This window comes from Alosa pseudoharengus, unplaced genomic scaffold (genome assembly GCF_046254945.1).
Source record: "Alosa pseudoharengus isolate Yale_2024_CS ecotype anadromous, Long Island Sound unplaced genomic scaffold, YU_APseudo_1.1 YU_APseudo_1.1_scf_21, whole genome shotgun sequence".
Taxonomy (NCBI): Eukaryota; Metazoa; Chordata; class Actinopteri; order Clupeiformes; family Clupeidae; genus Alosa; species Alosa pseudoharengus.
In genome coordinates, this window is record NW_027468674.1 from 18,470,784 (window position 1) to 18,483,283 (window position 12,500).

General features: G+C 46.4%; 1 protein-coding gene across 1 annotated transcript in view; it reads left to right on the forward strand.

Annotated features, from left to right (window-relative positions):
- The window catches only part of ttyh2 (tweety family member 2), a 92,634-nt gene that overhangs the window by 18,179 nt on the left and 61,955 nt on the right, over positions 1-12,500 (forward strand). The window contains exon 2 of the mRNA XM_076298052.1: positions 7,229-7,404. Within this exon, the coding sequence (XP_076154167.1) occupies positions 7,229-7,404 (176 nt within the window). The remainder of the gene's footprint in view (positions 1-7,228; positions 7,405-12,500) is intronic.

Sequence of the window (12,500 nt, forward strand, 5' to 3'; positions counted from 1 at the left end):
TACTATTATCCAAAGCAAATATACAGATTTTCATCAGAAGTCTTAGTGAGCTTCCTGAGTAAAAATAATGTGTTCCTCTAATTGCCACACCCTGAGCTTCACATATATTGTAAGTGGACTAATTGCACCGCCACATGGAGATAATGCGAGGCATTATGAGGCATGTGTGTGTGTGTGTGTGTGTGTGTGTGTGTGAGTGTGTCCTGGGTTTGTTCATGAAGAATGGTCACCCTTTAACTCCTCCCTTAAAGACCCCAGCCAGCAGCTCACTCTGAGTCTAGGTGATAATGCCGTGATGTATGGGTGACATCGCGCAACCTCCGTTCTCTATGTTCTGAGAACCAGCAATGACGCACGGCGTTAAAAAGTTAAGCCGAAAAGGGGGTCTTCCGCGATCCATATTTAGAACCCGCGTTCTCCGCCTGACATCCCTTCTCACAATGATTTATTAACACCTCACACAGTCGCACGCTTCCCTCCTTTTGATATGTGTGGGGCTGAATTCCGAGAACCTTTTGCTCGCAGATAAGACGCTCAAGTGCAGAATTCTTGTCTCGGGAGATAAAGGTGAAGTAAGTACATGAATCTGCCGACGTATTGTCAGACAGACTGCGCCCTCTTTTTACTCTCCCTGAGCTGGAGAACACTTCCTGTCGGTGTCGAGATTCACAGGGACGCCTTTACAGTAATGCTGCCACCGATAAATGTAGGCCGACTCGACAAAATCCTATTTAAGGGGTTTCAGTGAATTTAGATGGCTTATAGGATGTGATGTGGTGTGTGTAGTGCGCGCAACTGTGCGTGTGGAAGTAAGTGTGTTTGTGTGAGAGACAGGTGGATAGGGGGGAGGTGGTTAAACTGTGAAAGCTATCTGTGTGTATGTATCTGTAAGTGTGTGTGTGTGTGTGTTTGTGAAAGAGACAGATACTGACTTGTGAGAACTGAAAAAGGAGAACTCTGATAACCACTGTCTGTGAGTGTGGTTGTGTGTGTGTGTTTGAGACGAGACAAGAGATTGCCTCATGAGAACTGCTGTAGGAGAACTTTTGTCTGAGTGTGTGTGTGTGTGTGTGTGTGTGTGTGTGTGTGTGTGTGTGTGTGTGTGTGTGTGTGTGTGTGTGTGTGTGTGTGTGTGTGTGTGTGTGTGTGTGTGTGATAGACACACAGACCTTCTTATAAGAACTGCGGCAGCAGAACTTTAAGAGCCACTTGCCCATGGAGTTGCGTTGTTGTTGCCTGAACGGCACTTTTCTAGTGTCCAGACTCAGCAGTGAGGTGGGCATCCTGCGGGCCTTGTATCCTACTGGGTTTAATTAGCAGTCTGAGTCAGATGCTGATCAGTCCATTCTGCATGAAGGCCAGAGTGGCCCTCAGAGATCACATTGGCCTCTGCTGAGGTGTGTGTGTGTGTGTGTGTGTGAGTCTGAGATCCACTGCACAGCACATGATTGTGTCTAACCAAGTGTCATCTTTCATCCTGTGTGACTTATGGTCATTCATTTTTCTTTTCATTTCTGTTATATATTTATAATATTATATATTTCTGTTATATATATATATATATATATATATATATATATATATATACACATATATACATATGTGTGTATATGTGTGCACTCACATACACACACACACACACCCTTTTCCTCTCTCTGTCTCTCTCTCTTTCTCTCTCTCACACACACACACACACACACACACACACACACACACACACACACACACACTTCCCCCTCCTCTCTATCTGTCCCGGACTGCCCCCTTTAGGGAGAGGGGGAGTGCAGGGCAGAGGAGAGACACCAGGAAGGAGGGGAAACAATAGCCCCGTCCAGAGACAAAGAGACAAACAAAGGCACGCATTCAGATGGACAAAACATGGCATCCCCGTCCCCTCTGCTGGACACAAAACATGAGACCCATATGGACAAACACGAACACACTGCTTTGGTGTGTACAGTAATGTAATTTTAGCAGATGCTTTTATGCATAGGACCTGATAGGAGAGGTATGGACCTTGAATTTCACCTAGGGATCAATAAAGTATCTATCTATCTATCTATCTATGCTGGGATAGTTAGGCACTTACGTGTGGTCAATGGTCAGATGATTTTATCCACTGGACGGAATAGGATAGTGGTGTTGTATTTAATCCATGAGGTGTGTGTGTGTGTGTGTGTGTGTGTGTGTGTGTGTGTGTGTGTGTGTGTGTGTGTGTGTGTGTGTGTGTGTGTGTGTGTGTGTGTGTGTGTGTGTGTGCGTGCGTGCGCGTGCGCATGTGTGTGTGTGTGCGTGTGAGTGCGTGTGAGTGTATGTGTGTGTGTGCGCGTGTGAGTGCGTGTGAGTGTATGTGTGTGTGTGTGTGTGTGTGTGTGTGTGTGTGTGTGTGTGTGTGTGTGTGTGTGTGTGTGTGTGTGTGTGTGTGTGTGTGTGTGTGTTGATAATGGGATGGCACTGCATGAGCCATGTCAGCTCTTCTGGCTCTACATGAGGGGGTTGAGGTGTTGAGTTACCCCAGCCCCGCCCCTGCTGTGTCTCACACAGATCAGGGCAATCGACCGTGCCCAGATACTGGACTGGTGAGAGCTCGCTTCCTGAGGCCGCCTGATAATGTGTGTGTGTGTGTGTGTGTGTGTGAGAGAGAGAGCAAGAGCAAGAGCGTGTGTGTAAGTGTAAGAGCATGCATACTCCCCTCTCTCCCCCTTCCTGCTGTCTTTGTCTTCTTTCCTTTACCCTCTACCTTCTACTCTCTCTCTCTCTCTTCTTCTCTTCTCTCTCTCTCTCTCTCTCTCTCTTCTTCTCTCTCTCTCTCTCTCTCTCTCTTCCTCTCTTCTCTCTGTTCTGTTCTGTTCTGTAGCGAGGAGCACAGGTGATCCATAATTCATGTGTCATTATTTTCGCACGCCCACTCATGCCGTGTGTGAGAGCACTGAACACTCCGCGCGGAGGGGGGGGGTGGGGGGGTTCTGAGCTTGCGCTGGGGAGTGTGTAGGGGTGCTGAGGGAGCGCTGAGGAACAGAGAAGGGCAGGGCAGGTCGGGGGTGGGGGGTGGGAGGTGAGTGGGTGTGGTGGGGTTCTAGAATGGAGGCATGGGGGGTGAGCGTTCATGGCTGAGTGGTCTTGCTGGAGCTCCCCTGTTCCCTCTGAAAGCGCTCGCATTCCAGAACAGATCCGATTGTTCCGTGGCGTTCCTGAATCCACGTTTGATAATGGATCAGACAAAAACCTGCGCGTCCCATTGACATCCCTCCCACTGTGTGTGTGTGTGTGTCTCTCTCTCTCTCTCTGTGTTTGTGTGTGTGTGTGTGAAAACAAGATGAAATGAAACGAGACAGGGAGAGAGGGAGATGGAGAGAGGAAGAGGGAGGAGGGAAAGAGAACATTTTCTTTTATCCAAATTTCAATTCAAAGTGGCTCTGTGAGCACGCCTGCACACACACACACACACACACACACACACACACACACACACACACACACACACACACACACACACACACACACACAGGGGGCAGGGTAAGCTGGGATGACAGCTAAATAGTAGTTATGATAAGAGCAGAACAGCGCTGACCTCAATGAGATGATACAATTTAAAACTCAGTGTGACACACTACTGAGCAGCTTGCCGTTGTGTTGGTAAGCTCACAGTTTGTTTGTCATCAACGGTTTTTGACGTTCCCATTTAATACTTTTGTGTTCCTTGTGTGTATCGTTTCTCTTCTCCTTTCTACTCCCCCTCTCTTTTTCTCTCTCTCTCTCTCCCACTCCTTTCCTTCTTTCCTTCTCTCTCCATCTTTGTTGTGTTCCGTGTGTCCTTAGCTCCAGGTTGCTGTGTGTGTGTGTGTGTGTGTGTGTGTGTGTGTGTGTGTGTGTGTGTGTGTGTGTGGAGTCATAAGACCAGTGCAGGGTGGCTCAGGCTGGGCCCGTCACATGCTGCCTAATTTAAATAGACCGGCATAATTCCCCCTTTTCAGACGCGCCCAACAAGAGAGAGAGAGAGCACCCAACAACCTGGGGTTGCCATAGCAATGGCAAGAGACAGGAGGACAGGGAGGGATGTGTGTGTGTGTGTGTTGGGTGGGTGTGTGGGGTGGGTGGGTGTGTGGGGTGGCTACTGAGGGTGATTAGTTCCCTCCCTGGCTGTGTGCCTTTCCCTCCTTTTTCAGCTAATGCGAGTGCATCCCATTTTTTTTCTTCAGCACACACACACACACACACACACACACACACTGATTTTCCTCAGTTATTACCACTCACGCCCAAACCCCTTCCCCCTACCTTTCACGCCAACACCTCCCATTGGTATTGAATTAACACCCCTCCTCCACCACCCAGTCAAACAGCCCTTTTAACACACACACACACACACACACACACACACACACACACACACACACACACACACACACACACACACACACACACACACACACACACACACACACATTATTGCCACTCTGATAGGGAGACGCCCATATATCTCTCCTGCAGAGAGGTTCCTGCAGCGTCTGATTTATTTCCCTATCTCTCTCTCTGCGTGCGTGCGTGCGTGCGTGCGTGCGTGCGTGCGTGCGTGCGTGCGTGCGTTCGTACTTGCGTGCGTGCTTGCGTGCGTGTGTGCGTGCGTGTGAGATGTCTACACGATGGCCAGCAGCATGACTATAGGCGACTCCAACCACCCAGCATCAGCCTTGTTGTCTCCCCTGCTCACGTTTCCCCACTGGGTTAGTTCTCCATCATTTTGTATGTATTTGGGTTAAGTTCCCATATTGTCATTTAGCAGTCCCTTTTATCCAATTACATTGCTGGCAGATCAGGCGCACTCATAAATAGCAAACATATTGGCTCACAGATACCAGTCGTGACCACCTTCAGTGATGCGGGGTGAGATGACTATGGAATATTCCAAGACCACAGTATATGAAAGAAAAAAACAAAAAATCAAATGTCAATCGGAAAATAAATGTCAGACAAAGCAATTGAAATCTCCATCTTGAAAGAGCTGTCTGGCCCCTCGGTGGGTGAGACGTGGCGGCCATTAATCGGGCCAGTGGGCACCCCCCTCGCCCATGCCCACCCTCGCCCATCGCTTCCCCCCCTACAGCAGATGGTGAGTCTGTGGGACGAGAGGGGTGCCAAGAGGAGATGGGGGTTACATGGGCACCAGTGGGCACCGTGTGCCAACAGCAATGGCTTACGCTGAGCACCAATGGCCTGGTTCAGCTCCAGTTCTCACCAAGGTTTCTTTTATGTATTTATACTAAATCATCCATAAATACAGTATACTAGACACACCCACATACTGTATACTGTATAGAGTGCACATAGTATACTGTATTCTGTATGAAAATCTATATAGCGAGGCTTAGTTGGCCAAAGAAGTAGGCTAAGCATAAGACCATGATTATTGAAAAAGTATGCAGGTATTCTTTGGCTTGCTTACTTTTTTCGTAACCCAAGTTTATCCATATATGGTTTTTTTTTCAAGTAAGCATTTTTCCTCCTTCAAGTGGAGCTTTGCGTGATACCGCATGACATCTCCCGTAGCGGAGCTCCGTAGAGTTTAAAGCCTTCGCTACTGGGCATGTGGAGACTCCGCTGAGTTAGCTGAGTTAGCATCCCACCGCACAGATAGTTGTTCAGAGGCGTCGCTTCAGGTGTTCCCTCAGAGAGTACAGTGTACAGTGTTTTCACAGAGTCGTAGAGTTAATGTGCTGACTAGGCTGGATGTTGTGGCTGCGAGTGAAGAGAAAGCATGAGAATTGAGAATCTGTGAGAATTTGACATCTCTGGCTACTGAGAAAGTTTTTAACAATACTTTATTGATTGGAATTGTTCTAAAATAGTTGATGCTACCAGTAAACAAGGCAACTCAAAACTGAACTCTTAAACCCCATCCACCCTAAAACTCCCCTAACTAACACACCATACGTTTTCAAAGCTGAAACGTCATTCATTGCTTTATTAAATTGCATGTTCCACTATAAGCGTGGCCTATTCATAACAGCAATTAAAGATATCAGCACTGCCAGCATCTTCTCCATAATGTCCACCATTCTTGGGCCTCTGGGTTTTTCAAATTCAACATAAGAGAGAAGGTACATGATCAGGTCAGTTGAGTAGGTGGGCAGTCCTATTGTCTTGTCCTCTACTCCTGCATGGAGAGATGGATGTGGAGTCGATGGCATCAGATACGATACCGAAATGAGGAGAATGCATTACTCTTCCTGATGCAAAACTGCATACAATCCTGTGTGTGTGTGTGTGTGTGTGTGTGTGTGTGTGTGTGTGTGTGTGTGTGTGTGTGTGTGTGTGTGTGTGTGTACACGTGTGTGTGTGTGTGTGTGTGTGTGTGTGTGTGTGTGTGTGTGTGTATGTGTATGTACACGTGTGTGTGTGTACACGTGTGTGTGTGTGTGTGTTTAAGAGGAGAGGAATGTGGAGTGGTTTTCTTGGCTGTTTCTTCATCAATGGCATGCCCGTTTTTAGACACTGCTTCCTACAGCGAGCAGTAAGTAGGCTGAGCTATTGTTCCCATTCGCGCCTAGGCTATTTTAGGGGGGGAATTCAGTCACTTGTTTTTGGGTGGAGAAAGCAATCTGTTCTATGAGAGATCTGAGCAGATTGCATGCAATGCACTGACGCTGAAGAGTCACGCTTCCGTGAATCAATGTGTTTGGTTTATACCAAAGATTCTACAGAGCTCTGTTCTAGAATCTTTGGTTTATACTGTGCATTCCCTTAACAGGGGATTGTTTAATTTTGCTAGAAGTACTTTAGCTGGTACCATGTTGTTTAATGTCACAAAAAGTACAGAACACCTGCACCTGTGAAGAACAGCGCTGTATGGCAGGAGTGTCCTTGTAATGGTTTACATTGCTTTATCATTGTAGCTCTTTGGAGAACCCTACATATTATTCAGAACTTGATCACACAAAATATTATTATTATTTTTAAATATTATATTGTTTTTGTATGTGTCGCTTTGGACAAAGGCATCTGCCAAATCCTGTAACTATAACCATAACCATAACCATAAAAAACCCTACCATTGACAAGCCGGGTAATATTGACTTGGTCATTGTAACTCTTTGGATAACACCACATGTTACTAAAAACTTGATCACAAAAACAAAACCACCATTGACAAATCAATTGAACTTGTTTTCCTCTCTCTCATTCCTCCATCCTCTGTTCCGCCTCCACCTTCTCTCCTCCCTCTATCCAGACCCTGATCTTCCTGGCGTGCGTGGCGGCGGCCGGCCTGGGGATCAACCTGCTGGGCCTGGCCATCTACCTCAGCTGCCTGTGCTGCTGCCGCAAGGACGAGGACGAGGACGAGAGCAAGAAGCCCAACTCCTGCTGCGTCACATGGTCCGCCGTGGCCGCCGGACTCATATGCTGGTGAGCAGGGAGCTGCGATGCTGCAGTCGCTCCGTTTATTGCGAAAAACAATAACATGTTACGTTTTATGAGTGTACACTCTTAAAACGAATGTGTTGAAAACAACACAACTTGCATTGTTTTTAACACATCTCTGTAGTCCAGATGGGGACAACACAGTTTGTGACATACTTTTTTTAATTTGTTACACAATATGTGTTGAAAATAACATAACTTGTGTTGTTCTTTAACACATCTCTGTGTCTAGATAGGGACAAAACATTCATTTTAAGAGTGTATTTGTTTGGGCTTTTTTGCTTTTATTGTGATAGGACAGAGAAGAGACAGACAGGAAGTGAGTGGGGGGAGAGAGAGAGAGAGATGGGGTGGGATCGGGAAATGACCCGAGTTGGACTCGAATCCGGGTCCCCTGTGGGCACTTGGTATGGGGGCTGTAGCCAGTTGTGACACAGCACCCCCCATAACATGTTACATTTATGCAGCTCCTTTCGAGGTACCTTTTCCAGTGAAGATGGGGGAGTTCACTACAACTTCCACCATGTGAAGCACAGCTGTGTGCATCTGTCTTTAACGTTTTTGCATTTAGAAGACGTTTTAACCCGAAGAGACTTAAGCCATCCTTACACCAGAAGACTTTTGACAAGTTTTGGGAAAGATTCTTGAAAGATTGTAGTCTTTTGAGTAGTTTGAATGGGGGGGATTACCGTAGTTAAAAGACTCAAATCTTTCAAGAATCTTTCCCAAATCTTTTCAAAGTCTCCTGGTGTAAGGATGCCATTACACACATAGAAATACACAGACAGGGCTTAGGGCCGTCCCACTGTTAAATCATCAAGTGCGTGAGGGCTGTCTTGCCGACATTTAGAGCCCTTTATACACATTTTCCGAAAGGCGGAATTTGTGCAGACTTCGCTGACGGAATTACTCACAGTTCATAGTGTCATGATGTGAATCAGAGAATTATTAGGGGAAGCCCGGAGGCGCAAAAGAACACTAAATAACCATCATAGAACAGAGATTGTCACAACACACTCTCATGTTCCACTTCCTACCATTTCAGACTCTTAAAGTATCTCACACTCAATCATGTACTGGGTTTGTCTGTGGGGTTTGAGGACATCATCATGACATGAGGAGACATCATGGTATTAGGCTATAAAGCTTAGTCTATCTATAGTGTAGGTATGATGTGTGTAGAGTTTCTTCTAGGCACATCTGGCCTGTTAACATCGGCCCATGGACAACAGATGCAAAATAGCCATTTTGGCTAATTCTGGCGCATTTACATTTTTATGTTCATTAATGTGCACTGTCCATGTCTAAATAAACCTTAAAATAAATAAATAAATAATATAGAGGTTAGTCAAAGTATGTGTTGCTTGAGTTGAAACCCAGTAATGTTGTAGGGATGTGCTGTGAGATCCATTGGGAGGCTCATGGGGACATTGAATAGAGGTTAACAGGACAGGTTAGAGGACAGCAAGCCCAAGAGTTCGACCTCATTTCCTCTGTGTGCCACATACCACCCCGACCTGCTTCCAACTTCCTCCTTGCTGGTTTTTTTTCTTCTGGTTTGTGAAGGTTTTTTGGTGACCTGTTTCTTTGGTGATCTACAAAACGCACAGTTGTACAGTATGAGGGTAGCCATTCCTACACTACCCTATGGAGGGTAGCCACCAGTCATTCTCTAGCTATTTATTAGAGCATTTGTTTTTCATTTTGCCACGACAGAAACCTCACTTGTCTTTCAGGCGGATCATCTGGTATCCGTCTGACCCTCACAGTAGACTCAGACTAGTAGTGGAAAGAGAGCCGCGTAAATACCACACATTTATTCTCTACTATTGCCTTGCTAGGCAGAATGCCTTTGGGTGGCAAGAGGACAGTCTAGTTCAGTCCAGTGAATGTCGAGCATCACAAGTATGTCTCCTCTAGTAGAGCTGCAGTCTGTAGTCTGGCTGTCTGGCTGACTGACTCATTGTTGATCTTGTCGCCACAGTCTCAGAGAAGAGCCCCGGACTGAATGCGAGGCCATAGCATTGCCAGGGGTCTGACCGCTTAGTTCAGCAAATCCCAAGATATGCAGACATACCAGAGAATCCCCCCAACAACTACCCCCACGACCCTGCCGGCCTCGTCCCTGGCCATGAGGGACAGTACCAGTCACTGTTTCCCACAGTTTAGCGTAGCATCCTCTGACTTGGCCTCATTTCATCAGCATGTATTAAGCTATTACCTTTGCCTATCTGAACTGTCTGTGAGCTGAGCATTCAAACATTCATGGTGGTAGTGGCAGTGAAGCCTATATGTGGCCTTGTTTGGGGGACAGTATCTTATAAATTGGCTGATTTGCATTTATTTACTGAAAGTTTGCTTAGCTGAGTAATTATCGTTCGGTGTTGTCATTGTTGAGCACATAGCATCACATATGTGCGGCCTCATTTTCTGAGCCTGTTTCAAATGAGCTTTGTGAAGTTAATTGGCTTTCTGTCTAAATACTGGACAAACCTCGTCTGTTTTAAGGTATTATCAAGTCTGTTTAGATGATGACTTGATGTGTTGAGGTCATTTAATCCTTTCAAACACTGCTTGACTTAATTGAAGGTTCGCTGTAAAGTATTCCCTCAGGAAACCTATCCCGATCATAGTACACTGAAGAGTCACGATAGCCATTTGACTATGTTGACTGGAAAAAAAAACTCTAATGTTGCTTAATGTTTTGAACATTCAATTTTTATTGTTATGCTAATGCTATGCTTTGCAAATAGTGCTGGTAGTCTTTGTGCTGATGCTGCTTGTGGGGGATTTTCTGCAAATCAGAAAACAAATCAAAAACCATATGTGTAGCCCAAGGACACCCAAACGTATTGGCCTGAAGCACAGAGAGCACAGCTTGGCCGTTACATCATCTGATTTCAACCTCAGAAAGTCGAAAGGGAGGAGAGCACACACATGGGGAGCGAAATTACATTTTTACTGTTGGGGTGGTTGTGTGCCTGTCTCTCTAAAGCTGTGTGTGTGTGTGTGTGTGTGTGTGTGTGTGTGTGTGTGTGTGTGTGTGTGTGTGTGTGTGTGTGTGTGTCTGCATGTGAGTGAGTGAGTGAGTGAGTGAGTGAGAAAGAAAGACAGACACAGAAAGGAGAGGCTGTGTGTGTGTGTGTGTGTGTGTCGGTGTGTGTCGGTGTGTGTATCCATGTGAGTGAGTGAGTGAGCGAATGGGAAAGAAAGACAAACCGACACAGAGAGGAGAGTGTGTGTGTGTGTGTGTGTGTGTGTGTGTGTATGGCTCTGTGCCTGTAAGGATCTATTTTTTTTTTGCCTCTCTCTCGTCCCGTGATGGCTGCCCATGTGGTAGAAGTGTGCTGTATATATTAAATTATCCTAGTTGCTGGTGTTCCCGCTCGCCTCCGCAGAGACAAGGCATATTGTGGGGTTAAGTGCAGTGGTGTGGTCCCTGGTTAGCGCTAGGAATGCAGTTATGGCCATAATACACTCTGTTTCTCTTCATTTCTGTCTCTCTCTGTGTCTCAGACTCTCAAAGAATCTAAATGTTAAGTCCTGTGGATTTTGTTCCTCCTGTGTTTTATTTCCACCCATCGTCACTCTGTCTAAAGTCAGATACTGTAACTCTTCTCCCCTGGTTGTGAGAAAACTAAAGGCCTCAGCACATACTGTAGGTGCCGACATGCGCTGAGACTTTCTGTCACCTCCTGGCCACGCACGCAAGCACAAGAGATTTTGAACTGACAAGCATTCGATAAACAAGAGATTGTATTGAGCGGCGCCGACAAAAATAGAACAGCTTCGTAATCTACAAGGCGGATGCTAAAAGGTTCGATGGTGGGGGGTGCGAGGTTGTTTTGAAAACAATGGAATCTAATGTCATTGAATGTCAAAAGTGGAGTGTGCTACACTCATGTCGGCACCTTTGTGCGGAGGCTTAAAGACTTAAAGAAGTGACTTACGCCCCTGATCCACTAGCACGCGATGCGAATTCCCCAAATCGCGACGCTACCCTCCATGAAGACGCTTTGATGGGCGTTCCCTTTTGTAGATGTTTGGAAATGGCAGGGCAAGAGCAGGTAGCCTAGTAAAACAACCAAACAAAATGTTTTCCTCCACTATTTTGAAATTACAGAGGGAAAGTCACATCTATAAATTAGTTTGCAAGTTGGGCGGTCATTTCAATCATGAAGTTGTCCCTGTAGGATTCTAGCCACACATCATACAAACACGGGAATGTAGACACTGCTATGATTATTTTTTCTCATCTGACATGTTTCTGTACGTTGGCGGTAACCACACTACCGGAAAATTAGGTTTTGTTTAGGCTACGTGATGATGGACCTCCCCTGCGTTTTGCTCTACTATTGGATACTCGCTCCGCGATGGACGGATTCATTTGCATAAAGTTGGGGATTGCTGAACTTTTTGACGCGCCGCAGCCACAGCACTCGTCGCACAGCATACCCAGAATCCTATGCGGGTGCGGAATTCGCTTCTTATAGAAATGAATAGGGATACTGCGTCGCGGTGTTCGCACCGCGTGCTAGTGGATCAGGGGCGTTACTCCTCCGTGCGTCATTGAGGCGCGGTCACAATTATTGGGAGGCACATGACACACCCCGCATGCCGCTTTGACGACGCAATTCTCGTCACCCGTTGCGTGCGTGGGACACAGACGCAGGAATATATATTTGGGCCCATAACCCACTAACTGCGTCTTTCTCACGACTTGGCCCAGGCAGTACTGGCCAGAGACCCTTAGGTGCGGGTGGTGGGATTGGGTCCTGTTGGGTCCAGTCCTGTCGTTGCTTGTGACTGAGTGGTGATGAGTTAACACAAAATGATTGTTTCAAAACTCTGGAGGTTCCCAACACACGATAGAGACTGAAGTGGGGGCTGTAGCTCTGGAAGGAGAAACCCCCCTGTTTTTTTGGTGTCGAGCACTCTGCATTTGCAAACGGTTATGCGTCTGTCTGCCCTGTGTCTTTTTGTTCTCTCTGTTTGTTCACCTGAGTCTATTCTATCTATCCATTCATTTGATTCATCAGCTTGCTCATACTGCTTCTGTCTATGGGTTTGTGGACACTGGC